The 26,454-nt window shown below is 42.4% G+C and overlaps 3 protein-coding genes across 5 annotated transcripts; 2 read left to right on the top strand and 1 right to left on the bottom strand.

Annotated features, from left to right (window-relative positions):
- Positions 1-919: 919 nt before the first annotated feature.
- On the bottom strand, positions 920-11,708 carry LOC105418034 (thyroid adenoma-associated protein homolog). 3 transcript variants are annotated; one of them, XM_011615721.2, is made up of 31 exons: positions 11,501-11,708; positions 11,247-11,427; positions 11,079-11,165; positions 10,967-10,994; positions 10,730-10,878; positions 10,526-10,648; positions 10,314-10,434; positions 9,986-10,131; positions 9,820-9,910; positions 9,543-9,679; positions 9,229-9,426; positions 8,423-9,140; positions 8,194-8,346; positions 7,974-8,083; positions 7,739-7,899; positions 7,535-7,665; positions 7,291-7,455; positions 7,050-7,198; positions 6,821-6,958; positions 6,633-6,737; positions 6,342-6,542; positions 6,103-6,253; positions 5,769-6,021; positions 5,427-5,663; positions 5,150-5,354; positions 4,652-4,840; positions 3,720-3,979; positions 3,481-3,636; positions 3,134-3,400; positions 2,844-3,046; positions 920-2,173 (listed from the first exon to the last, which is right to left on the bottom strand). In XM_011615721.2, exons 1-31 carry the CDS (start codon positions 11,617-11,619, stop codon positions 1,926-1,928), a joined length of 5,580 nt encoding a protein of 1,859 aa, XP_011614023.2. In that variant the 5' UTR covers positions 11,620-11,708; the 3' UTR covers positions 920-1,925. The 3 variants fall into 3 exon arrangements, with proteins under 3 accessions (XP_011614023.2, XP_029685958.1, XP_029685959.1); XM_029830098.1 differs by having other exon boundaries at positions 6,103-6,454; XM_029830099.1 differs by lacking the exons at positions 10,730-10,878; positions 10,967-10,994; positions 11,079-11,165; positions 11,247-11,427; positions 11,501-11,708 and having other exon boundaries at positions 10,327-10,434.
- A 389-nt stretch (positions 11,709-12,097) lies between these two features.
- tctn2 (tectonic family member 2) lies at positions 12,098-16,834 on the top strand. The gene is made up of 17 exons (XM_011615720.2): positions 12,098-12,257; positions 12,398-12,511; positions 12,654-12,724; positions 12,823-13,024; positions 13,099-13,196; positions 13,305-13,501; positions 13,594-13,714; positions 13,818-13,971; positions 14,082-14,291; positions 14,373-14,447; positions 14,532-14,630; positions 14,710-14,827; positions 14,912-15,015; positions 15,095-15,242; positions 15,333-15,476; positions 15,569-15,657; positions 16,326-16,834. Exons 1-17 carry the CDS (start codon positions 12,125-12,127, stop codon positions 16,439-16,441), a joined length of 2,193 nt encoding a protein of 730 aa, XP_011614022.2. The 5' UTR covers positions 12,098-12,124; the 3' UTR covers positions 16,442-16,834.
- An 880-nt stretch (positions 16,835-17,714) lies between these two features.
- atp6v0a2b (ATPase H+ transporting V0 subunit a2b) lies at positions 17,715-26,325 on the top strand. The gene is made up of 20 exons (XM_003974899.3): positions 17,715-18,248; positions 18,598-18,676; positions 18,961-19,058; positions 19,247-19,384; positions 19,484-19,581; positions 19,901-20,027; positions 20,462-20,544; positions 20,643-20,736; positions 21,106-21,318; positions 21,619-21,769; positions 21,993-22,132; positions 22,235-22,392; positions 22,473-22,563; positions 23,155-23,273; positions 23,352-23,562; positions 23,676-23,795; positions 23,879-23,998; positions 24,080-24,197; positions 24,892-25,063; positions 25,144-26,325. The coding sequence occupies exons 1-20, from the start codon at positions 18,132-18,134 to the stop codon at positions 25,244-25,246; spliced, it is 2,550 nt and encodes an 849-aa protein (XP_003974948.1). The 5' UTR covers positions 17,715-18,131; the 3' UTR covers positions 25,247-26,325.
- The last annotated feature ends 129 nt before the right edge of the window (positions 26,326-26,454 follow it).

Below are 26,454 nucleotides of genomic sequence, written 5' to 3'. Positions count from 1 at the left end.
TGGTAAACAGCCTTCAGTAGGAGGAGGTAGTGGAGGAGGAGGAGGAGCTGCCATTAGCTGCCTCCGGACCTCCAGGTCCTAAAGCCTCACCCATTCTCTCTCATGTTCAAATGAAAACAGTCAGGTGGCCACGTGAGTCATGACGCCCATTCGCTCAGGTTCATTTATCTATTTTCTGTGGTTGAATATAAATACTTCACTTCCTGCTTCCATCCCTTTGTAAAGGTGTCCTCGTGCTCACTATCCGATCCCCAGCCCCTGAATTTCCAGGGCTCATACGGAGAACCGCACGGGTTCTAGCAAAAGCTCCATCCTCCCGTGAGCAGCGGGATGCTGAAAAACAGAAGCCCTGCATCATTGTTGGCTGTCAGCGTTAGAGGTCAAAGGTCAGGAGGGCAGCCAGCGACTGAGCCAGTGTGTTCATCATCCCCCCAGTTCCCCAATCAGCAGAGTAAACAGTCTGCATCTGTCCAGCACGTTCCACCCCACTCTACCCCAGTGGGGGTATTATGGTTGAGCAGTTGGGAGTCAGTCCATTGTGGTTTACAGAAGCCTGTATCAACCATCTATCTGTCGGTCTGTCCATCTCTTTCACAGACACAAAACATTTCCCAGCGTCCTACCCTCACCATCCCAACTAACCCCCGACCCTCAACCAAAGCCAAGTCTAACCTCAACCCTAAAACCATGTCATAACCCTCAAACTGTCCTTTGAAGTTGTGAAGACCAGGAAAAATGGCCTCACTTTGTTAGTAGAATGCATATTTGGGTACTCAATATGTGGTGTGGACAAGTACAAACACATACAGCCACATGCCCGCACGCACGCACTTACACGCACACACACACACTCCCTTGTTGCTATGGTTTAACATTTCATTAACAGGATGCTGGCACACAGACAGACTCTCAGCCCTCTTAGTAGCAGCAAAAGCTTTTATTACAACAGATAGTCAGTTTCCATTTTGAAAAAACACTTTGGGATCCAGAAATTTCCAACTTTGCTTTTAAAAACATTTATCAACCTTTGTCCTGCAGGTTAAAACGTGAGGCACAAGGCGCCATACTGCACATATTTCAGATTAAAAAAGTTTTACAGTGAATATTTCCCCCTTCTCTAAACATTTCTCACCCCTGATGAAGACCAAACCTATGAGTCGCCTGCACATCTGACACAGTTCTTCAAACACGGCAGGTTGTGGGGTTGTTTTTTACGTCATGTTCTAAAGACTCTCCCTCTGTGCAGCAGGTGAACCCTGTTGCATAAGAAGGTCTTAATCCTTAATACCAGATCAATATCACAGCTGTCGCATAATCTAGACCCTCATGAGGATCTCACAAAAACATGGGAATAAAATTTGTTACAGGTTAGTAGGCAATCCTGAAAACCTGACTGTTCTGAACCTCTGAAAAGGTTTAAGGTTAAACAAACTCAGTGAGTGGTCAGTTGGTGTAACAGTGATGCAGCGCCACACTGGTTGCCAAGCAACTGATGGCTTTCTACCACATCGACTCACTCATCTTCAGCCCTCATGCGGCCTGAAAAATGGACACTTATCAAGGCAGAGGGACTCTAATGGAGCATTAAAACATACACTATATTCCCCCACTGGGCACCAGGCAGCCATTTTTTTTCCCAGACGCTGTTGCATTACATCACTGCAACCGAGCTCAGCAACGGTTGCTGCCGAGGCATAATCGGAGCCTGCTGAATGTGGCTCCGCTTACAACTGTCCCACCGCTCTGCTGCATGGATATATTAGGTGTCTCTTGTCTGTAAACTCTGGAAAACAGCAGCTCTCACGTGACTTGGCTGTAGAAATGCTGTAGAACTGCAGCTTCAGATATTCCAGACAGTGCGTTCGGATGGCACCGGCGTCATTAGGGCTTGTGTGGCCTTGGATTTCCAAAAAAAGAATGTGATGTTACTTCACGAGGGCAACTCCAGCAACAGCAGCAGTCAAAGCAGACGGAAAGTGGATGCCGTTATTGCTGAGAAGACTGTGAACTTCCTGTAAACTTGTTTTCAGGGCTAAAGGATCACAGAGATGTTGAACCGTGTGCTTTTCCAACAGTTTGATGACAAAAACTGCCTGTGCGAACAGGCTGCACAGGCTGCTGTGAAGTCTTGGGTCCAGGAGGAGAGCCAACCAGGCTGAGGTCAGGTTATCAGCTGGAGGAATAATAAAACATAATCACATGAAGGCACCTGTAGCCTCAGAACAGTTATGAACCTGATCAAACCAGCAGAAACTACATGATTTAATGGAATTGCATTATGTAGGCAGCTTACAGCAGAGGTAAGTAAGGCTGGTCTGGAACGGTTGCTGTCATTCCTCTATGGTTAATTCCTTTTTTTGAAACATGCTAAGTTAAACTGTCTCCCACAAATTGTTGCATTTCAAGACAAAAAATATAAAACAGCTGTGGCTTTCTATAAGAGAGCTCCTGAGTGGATATCAGTGGTGGGCCAAGTCCAACCAGAATGACACTCATACCTCCGCCAAAGCCTTGCGAATCCTCTTTAATGAAATCCAAAATCTGCCTCTTTATCTAAACTCAAATTTGATCTTTCAAGTCCCCCAACCCTCCACTAAGTTTTGATGATATTTTTTATTTTGCCCAATTTTACCGACGAGCAGACACAACTAAAGCAAATCCTGGAGGCGCGTAACTCGCCAGTGATGTCCTACATCAGGAAATACAATATGGTGAAGGGAAATCCTCCAAATCAACTTGAAAGCCCTTTCCTGCTTCAGTTGATCAGCTTTAAAGTTGAGACTCCGTCTATATTTAAAGTTTTGTTTTGACCCCGTGCCTTTTTATTTAATGATTGCTGTTACCTGGCAGGAGTTCCTTGCAGACTCTAAGGTTGTTCAGCACCTGTGCAGCATTCTCTTCTACCCACATGCTCAGGCCGCATCCCAGAGATGAAGATTCGGAGTATTTTTCGGCCATCTGCAGCAGGTACGGCAGCATGTGCACGCACATCACAGATGGCTCCGAAAACACGTTGGGCTCATCCTGCTCATACAGACTGGCACACCTGGAAGGAATGAGTGGTGAAAACTATTCAGGAATGTTCCTCTGCTCGCTCTAGAGTGCTTATTGAGTGAGGTTTAGGGTTAGTTACCCTGTGTGTGAAGCCCCTTGCGCCACAGTGCGGAGGTCCACCTGAGGGAGGTTACTGAGCAGCACCTTCAGTGTTCCGGGCTCCTCCCAACATTCCTCCAGCAGCAGGTCTAATAACACTTGCAGAGCCTTGTTGACTTGCATCACGTAGATGCTCTTAGAGCTTCTTCCTCTTCTGGTGTGATGCAACATTGAGGCAAATTGGGCTGTTTTCATCCTTACCTGGTGGCTTTGGTCCTGCAGCAACCAAAGGCCAGTGCCGATCAACCTGCACCAACAAGATGATTCGATTTTTAAAATGATCTGCCCATCAGCATGTCATGCTCGACTTGGTTCACTTTGTCTCACCTGCTCAAGAAGGGCCTGCAATGTTCTCTCAGGCCCAGTGAAACTCCAGCCACACACAGGGCTTCAGCACACGACATTCTCAGCACTTCAGGACTTTCTGGGGACCTGTGGTTCTCCAAGATGCTACACCAGCGCTCCAACACCGGTGCACGTAGACTGACCAGAACAGGAATCAGAATAAAGTCAGAGATGGGAATGATTGAAAACAGGACAGTGTACTGATGTGAGATAACCCCAACCTGGAGTCTGGCCATTGAGAAAGCAGCAGACTTGCTGCACAAAGAGCCTCAGAAAGAAACTCTGAGCCACATCTCTGATCCTCGAGGTCCCCCAACAACAGATTCACACAGTCGGGCAGAACGGGCTCATCGCGTGGGGCGGTCCAATGTAAAGGCTGCCATACTGAAGACTCTCCTCTGAACAACACTGTTGCCAAGGCTGCCAGGTAGGTCTTCCTGTACTCTACACTGTGGCTCAGTATCGCCTCCCTCAGGTTAAACTGGGTATAACAGATCATTATTAGGTCCTTTTAAGCTGCTTCTGAGTGACTGATGTGATTTTCATGCCAAACTGGAATAACCTGAATTTAATCATGGCAACACCAAGGTACATAAACATAAAATCACTACACAAATATAGAATTTTGTGACTAATTAATAGTCCCATTTACAATCTATCAGATCTTGACATTTAGGTGATTTTCAAAACTCACTGATTTTTTCATCAGCTACATGGCCAGATTTATAATAAAAGTAATGTAAAAAGAAAGAGAGGGAATGCACAAGAGCTGGGTTAGCTACTATTATTAAACATCTAAGAATCAATTACATACTAAGAGGATGTAAGGGAACTTCTGATTATTCTAGATAATAATAATAATAACAGGGTGGAGCATTAACTTCGTGGCCTCCACAGCAGTGAATAATAAAAGGGCAGACGTGGCTAAGGTGTGCATAGTTCCTCCTAATGACGGAATACAATAGTTTATAGACACACCCTTTCTAATGCCAGTAAGCATAAAAAATGTCAATCCAGATTGCAGCCCGAGTTGGAATTGTATCCAAATCTATCTTAACTTCCTCCATTTCCTCTCATTGTGCTTGTGAATGTCACTGAACTAAAGCTTGTTACACAGGTTTTTTCAAGGCTTGAGCTTAAACCCATTCCTCACCTCCAATACCCTTTGGATCAGCTCTTTCAAACTGTGCTGTGGTGGAACCTGCCCATCAATCACCCACATGACCAACAACAGCTGTAGATCAGCGCATATAGCAGAGAAGTTGCTCCAGATCGGACAGGCCCACATTGAATCTGCACACAGAAAGTGGACGGCTTGTTTGTAGAAGGATGACAGTCCGATCTGTGGAGATGACAGACCCAACATTAAGTTTTGAGAGTTAAAACCTTTAAACATTTTTCATGTATGTAGCACCTCATTTTAGGTTCCCAAGATCCGAGTCACCCTTCACAGGTTACTGACTTACAATCTTCACTTAGAGTATGTTCAAACATCATATTTAATAATAATATCATATAACCCAACCTTGGTTAAACTGTCAACTAGATGCACACTGTGTTTTACCAAAAGTTTATCTATCTATATTTATCAATGATAGTGATTTTTCTCTATTTTCTGAAACAATGCTGTATCAATGCGTTTGTGACACACCTGAAGCTCTTTTTGAGGCTTTTGGAGGTCACGCATGAGGATTTTATTGAGTTTTGACAGGTACGTCTCGCAGAGGAATTTTCTTAGGGTGTCCGCAATCCCGAGGTAAGCCGCTCTCACTAGGGGGCAGTGTTGATCCTCAGTCACCAGCCACAACGAGGCATCCATCCTGCTTAACAGCTCGTTCATATCACTTGATGGGGCACTGGGAGTGGAAACACAGGGAGGGGTTGAAGGTCCGATAGTTTCCAGTGAAGGAATGAAAGTTAAGTCTCACCTGAAGGAGCAGAGGGCTCTTTCTAGAACAGCTCTGATCTGCAGCAGCTGCCCGTGGAGCTGGTTGTGAGAAAAGGGCTCCTGTGAACTGGGCAGCTGAGCTATCAGGGAGGAGAGGATGCTCATGTACTCTGATGGGGGAGCCATGGCAACCAAAGCTTTTGATGCCATCACTCTTACACTATATATTGGACTGGCAGATAGCTGGAGCAGAGGAGGCAGGAAGGAAGATAATGTTCTGGCAAGAGCACATGAGAGTAGATTAAATTCTTTTCCACCACTTTGTACAAATAATCTCAGTAGCAAATTTGTGATGAATAAAAACAAAACAAAAACCATTTACTCTGTTGTGTCTTGCACGCCAGGCTGTAGCTGAGCTAAGAGCGTGAGGATGGGGAAGAGTGAAGGGTGAAGGTGTAACTTGGCCTCATTCGATGGACCCTGGAGTTCTTGTGCTGCTCCGCTCAGCTCAGTCAGAAGGAAGAGCTGAAGACCAGGGTAGTGATAGAAGAAGGCAAGGGGAGACATGCCATGTTGGTGATGGCCATCCTCCTCACTGCTGGGCCGTTGGCCAAGCATACGTGTGCACAGTGAACCTGGGAGCACACACAAGTGAGAAACACCCATGCTGGGTGAATTCTCCTCATTACAAATACAATGATGTGCTGCGGCCTTACTGAAGAGCTGCAGAGCTGCATTTCTCATGGCCCAGCACGGAGAACTGAGCAGGGTGAGCGACAGGATGGCTACATCAGGAGCAAACTGAAGCACAGCAACTCCCAGACCTGAACCACGGACCAGGGCTTGCATAGTGTGAACCGCACACACCTGTAACAGCAAGGATAAGCGTGTGACTGCATCTGTGCCCGTGGTTAAAGGGTGATATCGATTCTCTGGTGTGACTGTGAGGCAGAACCTGTGGCAGATCGAGCGTTTGGTCCCAGTTGTCAGACAGAGGAGCTTTAGCCGTTTCCAGTAATGTCCGCATACTCTGGCACAACAGTGATCTGGTTTTACTGGTCTCACCAGCTGAACAAATACAAAGGATGAGCATTGGCAAGCCTGCAGCCCGTCGGGTCACGGATGTGAAACGGGGTGACTGCACAACTTTTAATCCCTATCGAGAGACAGACCATCAGCTGTAAACCAGCAGTCTCATGATCAGTTTATGAAAAGAAAGTCTACACCAGTGCGAAGCATCACTCACTTCTTCCAGCATGACTGCAGGGATATCCCTAATCTCTGCATCACCGCTGCTCAGTAGAGTGACACAGAATTTGGTGAAGCCCATACAGCACCCCTCCACTGCCCCCTGGGGAAAAAGAATGATTTTCCATCAGAAATTGTCCCTTTGCTACGCCTCTGTTATGGTTATTCCCCGCTGGCAGAACTCACCCAGTGGCGACATTTAAGAAGGATATTCTGGAATATTTGGGATGCTCTGCATAAATCCTCTTTTGTTAGACAACACTTGCTTGATTTGGATTCACTGAGCATCGTTTCTACCAGAGAACCTAAAAAGATTCCAATTTCCTAAAGAAAACAAAAACATTACCAATATTACTGCTAAACGTAACTCCAACCCAAATCATCGCCCTCCCTTCAACGATGAATTCTTTTTGACCTTGAGGGAGACCCAGCAGCAGGTGAGAACGAGGCTGTGCTCTTCAGACAGCAGGACGCACTCCTCCTCATCCCTCTGTCCTCCTCCAGACGCTTGGACTATAAGGGTCTTGATGGCGTTTCCCATGTCACAAAAAGAAGGCGGGGCATCTACAGCGGAGATTTTCCCAAGTGGAGCCATGGATACATTTTACAGGTGGGTTTAAAGGTACTTAATTAGTATCTGTTAATTACTTCTGTACCCATTTCAGTCAGACATGCATCCACGTCTCCATACAGAACCCCCAGCAGCAGCAGAGAGATATCTTCCAGGAGCTTTAGCAGCTCAGCGCTCACACTGTGGCCAAGACTGACACAAACGCTTCCAGGTGACTCCGACAAGCACCTCTGAAGGGCCAGGAGGACACCTGGGACACATGTCAACACACACTTGTTAGACGTCATACTCTATAGCTAAACATTATTTCTGCTGAGCTTAAGCCTCACCGTGTATTGGCTTTGTTCTAGCAGCGAGCATCATGTCAGCTCTGGCTGTTAGATAATGCTCCTTCAGCTCTCTCACCAAAAAACCAACCATGTTGGAGATCTCGGAATTCTTTCCAGTTTGGTCACGTGATCTGTAGGTAGAACAAGAACTGAGATGTTCTTTTCTATCATTTGGACTTGTGAGATGCATGAGGATATGCTTACTTCTGAAGGAGGACCTTCATCATCAGGGCTCCCATCTGAGCCTCCTGCACTCGAGGACTGCAGAGGAGCTGCTTGGATCGCACGTGCAGTTCCACGGTGATATCATCGGGAAAACTGGATTGGAAAAATTTCAACAGCAACCAAGCAGAAAGCTCTCGAATCTGTAGATTAAAACAAACATTCCACCTTTGACTACAATCTTTAGTTTTAACTTCAGTATGTGATGATGAAGCACCTCATTTGTGGAATCCTCTAAGCAGGTGATCAGGATGAGCAGTTTTCCTCTGCAGAAGAAATCCCATTTTCCCTTCTGTTTTGCATAATTAATAAGAGCCGCTATATTTGCTGGAGAAATTAGTCATAAAGCTCACTCAAGCTTCAAGCCAAAACAAGATGGAACAGACAGGAAGTACACACCAAGTTATACTGTGAGTTTTAACAACATAGTAGCTGACCTGGAGGCTGCCCCTTCTTTTTGTCTGGGCTCCAGGAGTCCGTGCAGGTCTCTAGCACTGCGGACAGCAGCAGTAATGCCGTCTTTTTCCTCTGATAACTGTGTCCAGGGGCCAGGTAACAGTATGGCAGCTGACCCAACCATTCCACAAAGCCTGTGCATTACGAAAGAGATTTGGATGAGGACATAAACTTTAAAAGCGTGCTGGATTTTGTTTCTGTGTTGCTCACCTATTCCCTGTTCCAGAACGTCCTGACTCGGCTCAAACTGGACAGATTCTTTTTTCTTTTTGCTTTTCTGTCCTCGGACACGGGCCAGACATCCGTCTCTTATACGAACCAGAAACTTCTTCAATCCAGCCTGCAGATGTTGGCGAAACGGCGAAGACTCACTGTTTAGGTTCTGAGTGATAAACGTCCTCATTATAGACATCTCCTGTGTGGTTGGAGTGTCTTTGGTCTTCAGGCTGCAGCAGAGGATGTTGAGAGCAGCGAGACGGACTTTGTCATCTGCAGATTCTAAAGCAAGCTGCAGCGTTTCCAGGGTGGAGCTTCCCTGCAGGGACCAGGGAGAGCCGCCGGTCGTGGCGCGATAGGAGCTTACGATGCAGGCCCAGGCGTGCAGGTGGCCTGGTGCAAATGGGTCAAGAGAATCCAGCAGTTGATCCACAGCCGATGGGAAGAGTTGAAATGTACAGGGAAGCAAAAGTGCTGAGCTGTTGTTCTGAAGTAGAGTCACATCAGAGGTGAGCGCCTCATGAAGGAACGGCCGCCAACGCCTCGACCAGCGATCGGCCAGTTCCACCTCAGTAAAGGAAGCCTTTTGTAAGAGTTCTCGCCTCTCCTGCTGGATCAGACACTTGTAAAGCTCTGACCCACATGGTGCCAGGTGATTGATCGACAGGCACTTGAGAAGATGATTGGGTATTTCTGCACACCGATCCAGTACCTGATTGATTACAAAAATCATGCAATAGTCAACACGTGTCTGACCGTATAATAACAGATATAACAATGTCATGAATGTTAATCCTCACCACGTCAGGGCCCAGGTATGGCAGCAAGGCACAAAGGCGCTGATATTTGGCTTTGGCTTCCCAAGGCTGTTTAATTATCCGCTTAAGCAAAGTAAAATAAAGAGACTTTTTTGTGTCACAGGAGTGTTTGCAGTCCATCTCATAGAGTTCCAGCAGCAGACCGAAGATGGCACGCACAGATTCTGAAACACCTTCCACCTGCCAGAGCACCAAACACAATCATCAATAAACAACCACAAAGCAGCAAGTTATTTACGACTAAGGAAAAAATAGTAATTCTTGGTTAATTAACTATAAATGAAAAAAGCCATTACTGGGCATTCTGCATTGGTCCAGATGATGTGGGTGAGCTGCTGAAGCAGGATGCTGTCCTCTGACAGAAGGCGAACTCCTCTCCTGCTCCAGATATCAGTCAGACATTCTTTCACTCTCTTCAGCCACAGTGTCAGTACTGCAAAAACGTTTCAACAGCATTGGATGAAATATCTTTTAAATTTTACTAAAAAGTATTTTAAATGACTGTTTACTCAAGCTTCCACCTTCTAGTCTTATCATGAATGTATGTATGGTATGGTAAAACCTGTTACGCACCCTCAAAGGCCAAGTAAAGACAATCCATCTTCTTCTGACACAGAGTATAAATCAGAGGAAACAAACCCTCTAGTAGTAAACATGAATGAATCTGAAATGAATGAAGTGGCGTTTACAAAACGCACAACAGGGACAAAACATGTTTGAAGCCCTGAATTGAACCAACCTGTTTGCCATCCATATGAGGGCTTAGCAGGATATGAGGCTGGCAGCAGGTCAGGAGGCCTCTGCTCACAGCTAAAGTGTCCACCACATCCTCACCTGTAGGGTTGCACTGTACCTGAAGATTACCAATGGACAGTAGCCATGGTTCTGAAGGATGGAAAAAATAAAGATAAATCAGCCATTTTAAAGAATTAACAAGTGTAAGATTTCTGGAAATGAGACCATGATAACATTTGAAAACAAAAAGATAAAATCTAGTTATATTCTGATCAGTACGATCACAAAACTCTAAAATGTGATGCCTTTTTTTAGTGTTGGTAGTTGTGTACCTAAGTGGATGACCTGCAAGAGACTCCATGCAGCAGCTCCTCCAGCTTGACTCTCTGGTGCTCTGTTGATCAGCATGGCCACAGCAGTACCTGCCAGAAGACGAGTGTCCCTGTGGCAGCTCTGTGAGATCAAACACAAGGATCTGATTAGGCAAATGGTATTGAAAATCTAATAAGATCTCTACTAATGGAATAATGTGCAATTAAAACACCTTTCCCAGTATTATTCCTATAAGAGCCTGCAGGATGGTCTGCAATGTTGGACCCGCGTGTTCCTTGTCCCAAACAAGAGCAGCTATTTCATTAGACAACAGCTGAAACATTTGCAAACACACCTGCAAAGAAATGCAGATTGCATCAACAGTCATATGAAATGAGCAAGTCCTAAACTGAGCTCATTTCTGCTCTTCAGATACCTTTACAGCAGCATAACACAGTGGTCCATCTCTGAAGGATCCTTGTTGCAATACAGTGGAAAATAACTCTGAGACTTTATTCACCAAGGACAGATGTAATTCTTGCCATACTTGGAGACCAATAGCACTGTCTTCCAAGAACATACAGACTGAAAAAGACAATAAATGCACCACTACATTCAATTAAAGCTTATATATAAAATGAGTTGCTATTTATGATCATTAGGTGGCAGCAACCTTTTTGCAGATCCTCACAGGACAAGACCTGAAAACAAAACATGCAGAAAGTTATCAAAAATACAAATACTGAGCAAGGAAAAAAACAGAAAGAGAACGCTCCGTGCTGTACCTGGTCAGTATGAACAATGTAGAGTAAACATTGACGAGTTTCCCTTAAAACCAACTCGTAGTCCAACTTTGACAAATGCTGCACCATCTGTCAAAGACAATAAGCTGCAATGAAATTCCACTCTTGTCCTCAGACTTATCCAGAGAGGACGTAATCCAGAGTCTTGACCTGGTCCACTTTACGACAGGCTGTAGAGATGCTGACCGCCTGCAGTTGTAGGGAGAGAAGCAGGCGAACCAGAAGCAGCAGTTGTCTCTCCTCTAAACCACGAAGTACTGCCTCTGGTATTTGTTTGAGCAGGTGAAAGGCCTCCTCCAGGCAGCGTTCTTTGCTTCTTTTCACATGATTCCTGTTCATCAACCATGCAAACCTCATTCAAATGTAAGTAAGAGTGAAGAAATGCATGGGCTCTAAGTACAAACCTGTAAGATTCCGACAGTTTATTGATAAACAGTCTGAGCGCCTCTCCGGCATTTTGACCGTCACTGATCTGACAGTTTTCAAAACTTGTCACCAGATCTTCAAACGGCAACACATTCATTGTAATTCTGCTACATGGGCTCTGAAGACCCAATGGAGTTGACAGATACACACTGCAACCATGCGCTGCCGGACATGTCACGTGATCTTACTCTTACTCTACGAAAATTGGAGGGTCATCATACGACACCGCTATGCTGCCACCTAGAGGCGGAGACGCTACATTTTTATATGCGCCGTTCCAATTCAATCACCGCTAAACTTTTCATTGAATTTGTTGTATTAATTAAAATCATTTTTAAAAAAAATAAGAAGAAGGATTTCACGATCAACGAGGAATTCTATGAAATTCCATTTTTACTTTGCCCACTCGTCTTAAAAGCCTCTTCAAAGCCCTTTATAGCGCGTAGTGTTTGATGTAGTTTTCAAAGACTCGACCCCCGATCAATGGCCACACAGACCCCAGAGCATCTGCAGTTCGTCGTCACACGGGGCGCTACTAAATAATAGTGGATGTCTTTTTCCTGAGAAGAAGGAAGGCAGCCTGTGATTCGTTCCCTGTTGCTATGCCACCCCTCAGTTTACTAATGCGCCTCATCAACGTGAACCAAATGGCCAACGCGTTTGATGTGTCGTTAGCGTCGATATTCCATCACTTCACGTCTATTTTCATTTTTGTTTCCTTGGCTCACGGTATCGGTAAGAAACTACTGTTTTGAAGCTATTTTACCAAAGCTAGCTAATGCTAGTGTACAAAACAAAACAGGCGTCGCACTTACTTCATATGACACCCTTTTACTGAAAAGGTAACTCAATAAACAGAAATTTTGTTGTTTCAGTTTTCCAGCCGACATATCTGAGCACTACTGGACCATCTGCTACTGCACTTTTACTCGGAAATACAACCAACATTTATTTGAACCTGAGGACAGTTTCCCCATCTAATAGAACGGGTAAAGAAAGAAAGATCCTAAAAAATTCCACAGCATGTTGTAGCAGAACAATAGAATGCACCCCCCCCCCCCCCCCCCCCCCCCCCCCCCACACACACACACACACACTTTTATTACCTGTTTGTTACTGATTGTTTTGCAGGAAGCGTTGATTATCCATCATGTGCGCCAGAGAAAACTCAGTGGGTTCTTACAAAAATACCTGTAGGAAAGGTAAAATATATTGGTTTGGGACTGTTACTTTCAACCAATTATTAATTAGACTAATTCTGTACATGTATAATTGGTGTTTCTGTGCTTTGCTGTCCCAGACTGCAACTAGTGTTCATCTGAGACTGAACAGGAGTTTACGATTATGTAGTGAAAATGAGACAGACACAGACTGTTGTCCAAAGCCTCTGTGTGTGCTGGAAACCCTTCAGTTGTCTGCCTGTGTGGGCGACGCACCAACGACTTCAGCCCTGATCCAAGCGAAGATATATACCCAGTTGCTTCCTGTTAATGATGGATCAGGTAATTCATATTAAATCTTATTGTAATCAGAAGATGTTGCATGATTCTAAAAAATGCTAATCTGTCAATTTCAGATAATAAAACAACCATTCCCAATTTGTATGAGACGTTTGGCTCTTGTCCCTGTGATCTCACATTTCAAGCATGTGATGTCCGCTGCTGCTGTGACAAGGTATTGACATTATGATGGTTAAACAGGAAAAACATTAAAATGAAGGCACATGGGTTTACTTTTACGCTTTCAGTGATGATTTACTTGACGGCCTCTCGCCCTGAACAGGACTGCTCTGTGGAGGAATTGAGGCTGTTTGCATTCCAATGTCTCTCAGGGCCTTTTGGGGGACAAGTCTCTCCTGCTGCCGATTATCAATGTTCCGCACAGTCTGAAAACTCTCCAGATTGGTTTCCATTTTTATGTGTCACTTCGCCGCCAGAAAACAACCCATTTCTTGGGTTCTTTTATCAAGGAGACACAATGTAAGATGTTTAAGGATACAGTGTTTTTAAAGTATTTACAATAATGTGTATTTGTCCTGGTTTCATCATATAATTTGTCCTGTTTGATCTAGCACACCGAAGTCTGCACCATCCTTCCAAAGACCTGTTTCTTCAGATTTGCTGCCCGTTAATATGTATGTTCAAGGGAGTCCCATGTACACATCAAATAACCAGTACTTCACCATTCCCCAGGTAGTGCGTGTGCATACTTTATTGAACACATTCTGTCCAAGATGAACATTGTACAGGCACTTTGTGAATGACACCTAATAACCTAAATTTATCTGTTCCACAGATTGTGCTGGGCAAGTGTGTTAACGGTGCTCAGGTAGCATTTTTGAAAAATTTTAAAGTCAGGTGTGCAACTTTACTACACTCCTGCCCTACTGGATTCCCATTGCAGACGGCACCAAATGATTTAAGAATTAAATTAAAAAATGGACAAGGAGGTACAGTCTTCCAACTTTATCCTACCAAACCACACAAATACTTAAGCAATTGTTCTGTCTTGGCACGCCAAACAACATCATGTGTCGTTTTGGTTTGCCTCATATTCCAGGTGATGTTATGGTGGATGTTATTGATGAAGTGGCTCCCGAGCTGAGTGAATTCATTTCAAGCAAAACTTCCAACGCTGTGCAAATTGATGGTGACAGGCTATGTGAGAATGTGACTTTATCATTGGATTACAAACTGTACTGGGATGAAAATGGAATCACAAGTGTGATTCTTACGCGCACTGTTGGGACCATCAGTATCTTTAACAATGGTTGGTCCCTGTAACACTTGGCTATTATTTGTATTATCATCATCATTCTTACAGTCTTACACTGCTCTGTTTCCTGGACAGTGGTGTTAACTACAAGGTACTCGGCTGCATTTCTAAATGGGCAAGTCACCAGTGAACCCAACTCTGGGAATCCAGGTGAGATGAGTTCAGGTTGTTTTTGGTTATTTTAAGATTAGTTCTGGAATCTGTAGTGGGTGACACATTTATTTCAAATGACAGGATATCAAGTGGGAAGGCCTGTTATTGCTGGAAATGAAAATAATGACATAGCGAATACAACCATTATACAGAGGAACTCCATCAATCTTTGGAAACCAGGTACTATATTGAATCAGTGGTTAATACTGTGTCATTTGTAGCTGAAAGATGAGTATTGTGTGTGCTTCATATACTTCAGTGAGTGATGGAATGTGCTCCTCTGCTGACAAGGATCCAGTTTTATTTGGCTTTAATAAGACTTCAGGATGCCTTCTACCTGTCAGCCTGCAGAATCTGACTCAGTGTAATCTCCTCAGGTCAGCAGCCCAACACGAGCACGTGTATCTGAGTAAAATGCATGTCTAATTCTGCTGATGTCTTTTTTTTTTTTACTCCTTTAGAGAATCCGTTAGATCTATGCAGGAAGCTTTGCTAGATGCCACACTTGTGGCAAAAAATGGAAGACCTGATGCCCAATCAATGACAGACTGGGCCGACATAAGTTGTAAGCACTTTTAATTTTTTTTACGATTGTGTGAATTTCCCCCTCCAACTTTGTTACGAACACTACATTTTAATTCCAGTTATGGCGTCGAACTCAAGTACGGATGCAGAAGACACAGCGGGCTCGTGCAATGGGATTCCATCCCATCAGCATATCCAGATTTGGAGTCGTATCACGGGCTTTGTAAACGCTGTTCCTCAAAGAGACATCATTGCATTGCACATCAGGTGGAAACCAGCTTTTCATCGTTCACTGCGCAGTGTAGTTGCACCAGTGTTGATAGGTCAGTTTCAAGAATGTTGTGTTGTTATTTTTAGCTACAGCCCGTCAGCGTGGACACTGGATTGTAGAGGGAGTGATATCGCTCCGTGTGAGTACCCGCTGAAGACCCATTTGTTTCCTGTCACGTCTTCAGTGACCTTTATGGACGTTCCTGTCGACACAGGACCTCCCAAAACCAGGTGCACTTTGTTATCAGCAGTGTTGGCACTAGAAGGACAGTTAGGTGACCCATCCGTCCAAACAACCAGACTGATTCCACCCTTTCCCACAGGTTCCAGATCACCTTCACAGAGTACGACTGTGACAGGAATGATGTGTGTTGGCCTGAACTCGGCTTCCCTCTGACCAGATATTACACAGGTGGGAATTGATTTCTTATCTTTCTGCTCTTTCAGTGTTTCCTCTAGTATATTTAGTTAATTACAACTTAAATGCTGCAACATGCTGAATTGAAATGCTGCATTTGACTTTAAGATAATTATAATTCTCTTTTTACCTCTCAAGAATCCTTGTTGCTGTTTCACTAAGTTCCCTATTTTCATATCTCAAGTCCACTTCCTCCACATGCATTGTGCAGTTGCACAAGTATCTTTCCACATCTATTGTTGTTGAATGAATTACAGAAAAATGTTGCAGCCCCAGTGTTTGTATAGCGTTGAATTTTAATCCTTCGAAATACTATTTGGACAAAAGCTGATTCTTTCATTATTTATTACTATTTAATTTGAGTTCCATTTTTTAAAAGAGTTCTAATGGTCCAGCATTGGTTCTACTGCTAAGAACACATTTAAACAGACACACTGAAACAGGCACCTCAGCTGGGTTTTATTGACGGAACTAGGACAAGTCCACACCTCATTTCAAGAACAACCTGCCTGTCCACCCTTAAATGGGTGACACTGCATTTGCTGTTGAAACAACATGGCTGTTTTCATTCTTTAGACAGCACTGATGCTGTAACTGCAATACACAGTGCAACTGAAGTAACAAAACTCTGTTATTGATGATTGTATTCTTGATCTTCTCAGGTGAGCCATTTTCGCAGTCTTTGGCCAAAGGTCTTATTTTGGTTTTCCTTTTTATCATTGCTTCCGTTCTTGGGACACCTTGGAGACAGATTCGTCAGGCGTGGAACTCTTTTTAAAAGTCCCTGAAAGTTACATTTTGATATGGCTGTTATCGTGTGGCCCTGGATTTTCATCCTGTTTCTGTAACACACCAGCAGCCCCCAGTTGCACAACATATAAGTAAATTATTATTTTTTGTAGCTCCATAAAATTAAAATTTCAATTAGGAGGGTTTTAAATGCAGATGTGTTTAATAAAGATTTAATTATGGACTGATGATTGACTCGGTACAATAAAGTGAGAACTAAAGGTGGACACTTGCAGAGCGGTAGAGCAAAATATTTAATGGGACAATTATGTGAGATTTGTAGTAACAAATAAACGTGTTGTGCTGCAAATATATTTTAGAATGTATGCCCATGTTTTTCAATGGATGTAAATGGTCTGTTGTCATTTTTAAAATAAAGATATTTTTCTATGACTTTTCATTGTATGTCAAGCTATTTTTATAATAATAATGGGTTGTTCTTTTTTTCTTTAGATCTTTTTCATTTTTAAGAACATATTGACTCAAATAAACAAAATCTAAAGAGTGCTTTACTCTCATTTAAATAGTCAAAAAGATTTTTAAAAAAACAATAGCAGAGAAAACGATGTAAATTAGAACCAAAAAAGAAACATAATGAAGGCGTGTGTGACATCACGTGTAAATAAGAAATTAAAGAGAAATTAAGCTCCATCTCTTTCATAAATACCATAAAGTTGGGAGTTTTGTCAGTGAATTTGTGCATTTGTGGGATGTAGCAAACAGTAAAGTCAAGTTAATCCAGGAGACACCGTCATGTCTCCGACGGCTGGACGTCGTAAGAATCCTCAGATGACTCCACGGGTTTGGAGCACAGTGCGCAGACTCCTGCACGCGACGCTGATTGGTTGTTGAGCCCACCCACGTGGGCAGTATGACCGCGAGGGACACGAGATGAGAAATCCGCATCTATTTAGTGAGCCGTACTATTTGATTCAATTGAAAAGCACAGCTATAAAGTGCCTTATACAGTTTCACGAAAGTCCAGTAAGAGCATGCGATATAATAGTCACTTGTGCAGCCTCTGCATGTACAAAGCATAAAACGTGAATTTGAAATGAAATGTTTTAAAGTTGCATTCGATATAGAAAATAAACTGCATTTCCCGCGCACTCTAACAAAGAACAAACAAGAAAAAAACGTGCTCAAAGTGTAATTCAACAGTATGTTTTTCTTATTAAAAAAAAATATTGTTAATTCATATCAGCTCCTCGCGTAACTGTACAACAAAAGGAGACTGGCGTCTGCGCTTATTATCCACTCCAATTTGCTGACTCACTCCAGAACAGGAACTTCAGTGACGTGTAACATCGGGGACATGGCAGCCGGAGGACGTGTTCTAAAACTTTGGAAACTGTAAAACATTTTTTTGACAGAAATTCGATTTTTCTCATTAGCAGGCGCAGCACCGACTGTTTGCCCACCGGAAGCTATTTTTTTTTTTTTTTTTTTTTTTTACAGATTTTGTAAAATACCACTTTTACCACGAAACTCATCCGCTAGCTAGCTGATTAGCTGCGGCTACAGCTCCGTGGAACGCAACAACTTTGTCTAAAGTGTCAGCTGTCTGAACCTGCGGCCGTAGCATGATACTTTAAACTCTACCGACTTTTCCCCTGAGGTCATTGCACAAAACCTCGTGCTCGCATCTGCACTGGCAAATATCGAGAGGAACTGTCAAAATGGGTTCTCTGTTCCGAGGAGAAGAAATGTGTCTGGCCCAACTGTTCCTGCAGTCCGGCTCAGCCTACGACTGCATCAGTGAACTGGGAGAACTGGGACTGGTGGAATTTAGAGATGTAAGTCGCGATATAGATGAATTTCTAACCTCATGACTCTTCGCTTTCTAGATATGTCCACAGATGTCTAATTTAAAGTTAGTCGCTGTCCTTGGCTCTGTCCTGAAATTGACATTTGAATTACAGTGTTGACGTGAAGGACCTCGATTTCTAACCCTTAACTTGTACGTCTGTCCTAAAATGTTGGCAAAATAATAAACTAGAGCTAACACCTCTCAGTAACTGGTGTCAGCTGTTGGAATGCAGAGTTAATTTTCACGGGGACAATAAAGTATCCTGCAAACTGAATGAAAGTGAGGAAATGTTGATTTCCAAAGTGTATAAAATGTCTGCTTGGCCTTGTTTGCAGCTCAATCCTACTGTTAATACGTTCCAGCGAAAATATGTCAGTGAGATCAAAAAATGTGAGGAAATGGAGAGGATCCTTGGTAAGCAAACATGGATTTTCTTTTATCAACAAGGCTAAATATCTGATGAACATGTGTTTAATCAAGTTTCTGGTCTCCACTAATTTGTGATGAAACTGGCCTTTAAAGTGTTAAAAAATGTGAGACTAACCTGATCAAAATGATAACACATTAAATGTTTGAAAGATGAGAACAAGTGTTGATCTCTGTATCTTTTCAGTGTTCAAAGCTTTACATTTTATTCTTTCACCTTTTACAATGTATTAGTGCATCGCAGAACTTGTTGTTTCTAATTTTTTATACAGGATATCTTATGAAAGAAGTTAAAAAAGCTGATATTTCTCTACCAGAGGGTGATGTTAACCCAATAGCTCCTCTACCTAAGCACATCCTGTCTATAATGGTGAGTTACTCACAAACAATGTCCAGATATGTTTTTAATAGCTAACATTAGACTGTAGTAACAGAAAACTGGGATGCCCCAGAGGATTTATGAAGATTGGGACTTTATTTAATAATGATCTCCAACCTGTTTTATGTAGTCATTGACAGTAGTCATTTTATATTGACATAGCGTGTCTGTGTGCACAGGAACAGCTACAGAGACTAGAAGTAGAGTTGGGGGAAGTGACCAGAAATAAAGAGAAGCTGCAGAGAAACCTGCTTGAGTTGACGGAGTACATGCACATGCTGCGAATAACGCGCAGTTTTGTTCAAAGATCTGCCGAGGTCGGTGTTCACTGTTGATCGGCCATATTCACAGTACAAAATAAAGTAGATTTTCAATCCTTTGGTGTTTCATCTGTTTTCCTCTCATGGTTCTTGTAGCGAGAACATCCACAGTTACACTATGAAGAGTTTCCCTTTCTTGACAAAGACACGATGATGGACTACAGCAGCATGCAGAGGCTGGGAGCCAAACTGGGGTGAGAGGAAGTGTGCTTCTCAGATGTTCTTGTAATGTCTTACAAGAACATTGTAATGTCTTTTTTCCTCATCAGAGTGAACTCACGATACAACATGTGGATTCTGCAATGTTCAGAATAAACCCTCAACACTCTCTGACATCTTTGTCACAAGATATTAATCGTTACATTCACATTCATGCAGTCTTGTCAAATAGGTTGAGATCTTTAATGTTAAATGTAATGAGAAAAATTAATGTGCAGTTGTACTGACTGCAATATACAGACAGGAGATACACACTGTGGACAGGAAGTCATACATGTTTTCTTCTTCCTGCAGTTTTGTTTCTGGGATTATTCAGAGGGTGAAGATCGAGGCCTTTGAACGAATGTTGTGGAGAGTTTGTAAAGGCTACACCATACTCACCCATGCAGAGGTCGAGGAGTATCTGGAAAATCCTGACACGGTACCAAAAACATGATACTTGGAGCTTTGCTTATTTACAATGAGAGCAATTTTAGTTTTTTAGTTTTTTAAAAACCTTGTTTGTTCCATTTGGCATTTGTCTACAATGTAAAGGAAAAACCTTTTTCTTTTTAGAATGGTTTAATGCATACAAAGCAAGATAATATAATGTAAAGTAAGCCCAACAGTAATAATCTTTGTTTATGTACATTTGTCATACCTTCTGTTTAAATATGGCATACATGTGGTTTTATGACTTTAAACAAGTAAAATTTCAGGACATAATTTCACAGATACAAATGACAACAGCTTATACACGTATCCCATTTGATTTAAGTATTGTAGTGTTGACTACATTTCTGTCTCTTTTTGTTAATTGTGTTTCTTTATAACCCAGCAATAGCCAGAACTCAGCTTTGATTTTTGTGTCTGCAGGGGGAGCCCACAAAAAGTGTTGTGTTCTTAATCTCTTACTGGGGAGACCAAATTGGACAGAAAGTGAAGAAAATCTGTGACTGGTAATTATTCCACCATTAATGGTTGTGTAGTTGGGGAGGGCATCACACTTGTTTGTTTTCATCATTGCGTCTTGTATTTCACGTATTTCCTCCCGTAGCTACCACTGTCACTTGTATCCGTATCCCAGTAGCAATGAGGAGAGGAATGATGTTTTGGAAGGACTAAAAACTCGCATTCAGGACCTTCACACTGTAGGTCTTTTCATTTTTTTCAATCATACTGATTTAAAAAAAAAAATCATTGATAGGAAATATCCCTGTCTAAATGTTTATGAATTAAGCATGAAGTATTTGGTATATTGACCCTGATGTGAGCATGATGAGTTTTACTCCCCTGAAGGACAGAATTAGCATGAAGACTGAGCTAAACAGTTTTGTTCTAATGCCACAGACACACAAACCTCTCATCTTTTCCCCTTTCCTGCTCTGGCTCTCATTTCTAGCATGTATTATTTTTGAACGTATAAACTCAAACACACGCACACACACTCTGACAGCTAGCTCTTGTTTAATCTAAAGCTGTTACTCTGTCAATGTTTGACATACAATTTATTTTTCCAGGTACTTCATAGGACCGAGGACTATTTAAGGCAGGTCCTCATCAAAGCATCCGAATCCATTTACACCTGGATCATCCAAGTCAAAAAGATGAAGGCCATCTACTATATTCTAAACCTCTGCAGTTTCGATGTCACTAACAAGTGTCTGATTGCCGAAGTCTGGTGTCCTGTTAATGACATTCCCAAACTGCGGCGGGCGCTGGAGGAAGGCTCTGTGAGTACAGCTGCAACACCTCACATTGCTTCACGTCCAGCATAAATCAATAGAATTAGAATCGTCACATTAAAGTAGCTTAAACATGCAACTGCCGAAAAATAACGGGACTCATCTCCTCATCTCTGCAGTTATTAATTTTTAAATTGGAAAGAACCGTAACAGAGTTGTTTTGTTTCCTCCCCATGTTTTAATTTACCGTTTAGTAACTGTAGCTGCTTGATAAAACAAACTGTTGTCATGATAAATATGAGTAGTCTTTCACAGCGACCCACTTACAGTTGGACATTGGTATTTCAGAGAAAGAGCGGAGCAACAGTTCCTTCCTTTGTCAATCGGATCCCGACCAACAACACTCCGCCGACGTTAATAAGGACCAACAAATTCACGTCTGGATTCCAGAATATTGTGGATGCCTATGGTGTGGGCAGCTACAGGGAGGTGAACCCTGGTGGGTGTGACTGGTGTTCTGTGTGTGTCGCAGATATTCAACTATATAGGTCGTAATCCTAATCATGTAATACTTGCCCCTGTGATGAATTGCTGTACTAGATTAATTTATGAAAATTATTGTCATCCAACACTGAGTTGTGCTTGCGTCTTTTACATCTTATGTGTAGGGGTCGTTTTCTGTGCATCCCCTTTTTAAAGGAATCTCTCTCTGCTCGTTTTAGCTCCTTTTACAATCATCACATTCCCATTTTTGTTTGCTGTGATGTTCGGGGACCTGGGTCATGGACTCATCATGGCTCTGTTTGCTTCCTGGATGGTGTTGTACGAGAACAATCGCAAACTCAAAAACACAAGGAACGAGGTGAGCGAGTGCTTTCAACAGTACTTTTGGATCATTTCAGTGTTAAAGCTGATGGAGTGCGCTCAGGGTATGAAAATTAACTGATCTGATGTGACCGCACAGATCTGGAACATGTTCTTTGAGGGGCGTTACATCATCCTGATGATGGGCCTGTTCTCCATTTATACTGGCCTGATATACAACGACTGTTTCTCAAAGTCACTGAACATATTTGGCTCTGGGTGGAGCGTGAATGCCATGTTTAAAGAAAACGTGTGGAAGTGAGTGTTTAAAATCTATGTTTAAATATTTGTAGCTCAAACTTACTTTTTCATTGGACATTTTTGTTTCTGCTTAACAGGATGGAGGATATTTATGGGAACAGGTACCTCACTCTGGACCCAAATGTAACAGGAGTTTTTAATGGACCCTATCCTTTTGGAATAGACCCAGTGAGTACAGATACAAAATCAAAATAAAGTAGTTGTCATCAGTGTGCCCCTCAATGGATCCTGCGCTCATGTGAATTCAATTTGGAGGCAAATCATTCTCATCTAAATGTTGTTCTGCCCTTTAGGTTCACAAATGCAATTAAGAATTGACTCACGTTAATAATTGCTCTCAGTGTTGGACTCAAATTGTTCAGTCAGAGAATGAGATCTTCCCTTCATATTTGATCAGTATTTTATCTGCTCGGTAGTTCTGGAGTCAGACTGTAATAATTCTCTCTTAAATATTGATTTTGCTCACAGAATGCCAGTTCTTGGATTATTTGAACTGGTTGGATCGCATTTTAGTCCTAATTTATATTTCCTCCAGCACCTCTCAAATGTAGATTGAGGTCTGGTGACTGTGGAGGCCATTTCAGTACAGGGATCTTACATAAACAGGAACACACTTTGTGCCCAAACCAAATTAGCTTCAACTCCAGACAGTTATTGAATCATATTATCAGATTGTCTCAAGAACAAAATCTCTACTTTTACTGTTTATAAATGGGGAACTGAGAATAATATATATATTTTTTTGTTGTTGCTGAAAAGATTTGGAACTTGGCATTCAACCGTCTTACATTTCTGAACTCCTATAAGATGAAGATGTCAGTGATAGTGGGTATCATTCACATGAGCTTTGGCGTGATTCTCAGCACTTACAACTACATGTGAGTAGCCATTTTTAAATGTTGAAATGTCCTTAAGTGTCCAGGTCTGATCTGCTTGCTGTTTTCCATTTGAACCAGGCACTTTAGGAAGAGACACCACCTGTTCTTGGTATTCCTCCCGGAGTTACTGTTCCTCCTGTGTCTGTTTGGCTACCTCGTGTTCATGATTATGTACAAGTGGCTGGTCTTTTCTGCGAAGGACTCCAGACACGCTCCGAGCGTCCTCATTCATTTCATAAACATGTTCCTTATGCAGGGAAGAGGAATGCAGCCCCTCTACCCAGGACAGGTGATGAGTGGCTCTTTGATCCCGCATCAGTCCCTGTTTAGACAGAGCATGTTAAATTCAGCCTCTTTAAAAACTGCACCACGTTTGACAAATCGATGTTCTGCTTTCTCCAGAATGGCCTGCAGATATTTTTAGTGGTCATTGCTGTTCTGTCAGTGCCTGTCTTATTTCTGGGGAAACCTCTCTACCTTTATTGGCTTCATAATGGAAACCAGCACCTGAGAATGTACAGGGTGAGACATGGAAAGCATGTGTGCGAATATGTGAAACATCTCAAAATATTACAGATGCGACTTACTTTTCTGGTTCTTGTCAGGGGTATGAACGTGTGCGGCATGACAGTGACGAGGAGCTTTTCCTCTTGAGCGCTCACAACATGGAGGAGGGCAGCAGCCACAGTGACCTCTCCTCCAGCGGGGATCATGAGCCAGAGAATGTGAGCAAAGCATAACAAGCTGGATATTTAACAGACTAGAGACTGCCGTCTGGCATCCACATAATCATGCTTCTTTCACAGTTTAACTTTGCAGATGAGCTTTTGCACCAGGCCATCCATGGTATCGAGTACTGCCTGGGCTGCATCTCCAACACAGCCTCCTATCTCAGGCTCTGGGCCCTGAGCCTGGCACATGCACGTGAGTGTAAAGATTTGCACAGGAAGGGAGTGCTCTGAAGATACAGTGTAAGATCAGAGTTTTCATATTCCGTTCCCTCTGCCGTAACCAGCTGACAGCGGTAAAGGACATTACAGAAAGATTATGAAAGTTTGCATGGCGTCCCCCCCTCCCCACACACAGACACAGACACAGACACACACACAGACACACACACACAGACACAGACACAGACACCCACACCCCAGGTGGTGATTTGTGGTCACACCACAATGATGCTTTAAGAAGTCAACCAGCGAGGTAGCAGCCACAGCCAGAACAGCAGTATTGATGGATGAGTTTATGTTTCAGTATTTCACTTCTGCTTGTGTGTTTTTTTTTTTTGGTGCACCTAAGAGTGCAGTGTTAATGGTGATGCACACGGCAAACATCCAGATGCATTTTATGTTATCAAACTACAACAGGAATTCGGTTTCCTTGTGTATGTAAACACACTTACTGTCTCTCCTCAGATTACCACCATAACCAAAAGTTTGTTTGTCCCAAGTTAACATGGGCAAAATGTGCGTTGCGAGCGTGAAAGGCTGAACTCATTGAATTTCAAGTAGTTAGGCTGATGAATTTAAAGATCAGTTAGGGTGTAAATCAAAGGCGACACGGCCTGGGTGATTTAATCCCTTAATAATCGCTCATGTGTCCTCTCTTGCTTTCACAGAGCTGTCAGAAGTGCTGTGGTCGATGGTGATGAGGGTTGGCCTGAGAATGGACATCAGTCTAGGGATTTTATTCTTGGTGCCAGTGTTTGGCCTTTTTGCTGTTCTCACTGTGTCCATCCTCCTGGTAATGGAGGGCCTGTCTGCATTCCTTCATGCCCTCCGCCTACACTGGTACGACAGCAGTCAACTTTAAAGTACTACCAATGATGCAAACATGAAACGTCATGGTTTTGTTTTTGTTTTTTCCTCAGGGTGGAGTTTCAGAATAAATTTTACAGTGGGAACGGGGTCAAGTTTTACCCATTTTCCTTCTCTCTCCTGCCCTCCAGCTTGGAGTCTGATGGTGTACTGTGACGGAACTATCAGACGCTATTGTTTAATACTGTGAGGTGATAAACGGCCAACATCAGCAGGGTTCTGTGTCTTATAAAAGTGTCTTTTGCAGATGTCATGAGTTGATATTTGATTTTTCTACTATCAGAACCGAGACAAGAGCTTTTAGTTTTAGAAAAACATGCCTGTGTCAAAGAGGATTTTGTACCACAATCGGTTTTCTTCACTGTGAACCATTTCCTGAAGCTAAAGGTGCACTGCTCAACAACTGAGAACCCTTTGTTAATAAATTCATGTCAGCAGTTAATTATATGTTTGAAGTATTGGCATAAAAACTCAGTGTTCCAAATATTTAACATTTTATGCTTTTAAGAATAACTGAAATTATTTTTGTGTTGCCCATTAAAATAACTCCCATTTTTCTTTTTTCGTTATCTTTCATCATAACAGATATTTGTACATTCGTGCGGTTTTGCCTTTCAAGCTTTGTCTTTGGCTCCATACACTGGGTAGTGAACGTCCTTTTGTTCCATAGGTCATTGCACTGAATTGCCTAACAGATTTACAACCAAATATATTCCAAACACTATGACCTACCTTCATCTTGCTTCTGAAAATGCTGCAAAAGATCTTTAAAAATATTGAAATGTTCTTGCCAGAAATGTATGAGATGTATATTCTTCTATAAAAAGATTTTAATTTATTATATTTCAAAATGTTGTGATTTCTAAAGGATGTGAAATAGAAATGGTGATAGGGATATTTGGTTTCTTACGATGTATTGATTGTGCATTCATGGAAAACTGAAGTTATTTGTTAGTTGACTCAGGAGCCCATTACTTTTAGACCCTGTGCTTTTAGCACTGCCACACATATAAGATCAAGGGATAGTTTAATGTCACAAGTAACCTTTGCTGAATGAAGATTGATTAACCACCGGTATTTCTTCCTATATGTGTGCTGGTCAAAAGGTTGTTGTCATTCCTTCCAGCACAGATTTAATGTTGCCTAAATTTATGACAGATGTTCTTTGTTCAGCACTCCTTGCTTAATGGCTTTTGAGATATTTTTAGGTTAATAAATCATATTTGTTTGAATTATTTCCTTCTCCATTCTTTCATCATATACAGTATACATCTGGCTGCAAACAATTTTATCCAATATACCAGTATCTTGGATGCTGCGTATATTTCCTGTTGATAGCTTTTAGTCCTTAAACAATGAATGTG

The sequence above is a fragment of the Takifugu rubripes genome, chromosome 21, assembly GCF_901000725.2.
Source record: "Takifugu rubripes chromosome 21, fTakRub1.2, whole genome shotgun sequence".
Taxonomy (NCBI): Eukaryota; Metazoa; Chordata; class Actinopteri; order Tetraodontiformes; family Tetraodontidae; genus Takifugu; species Takifugu rubripes.
The sequence above is the reverse complement of the archived record's forward strand: the minus strand, read 5'-3'. Positions and strand labels throughout refer to the sequence as shown.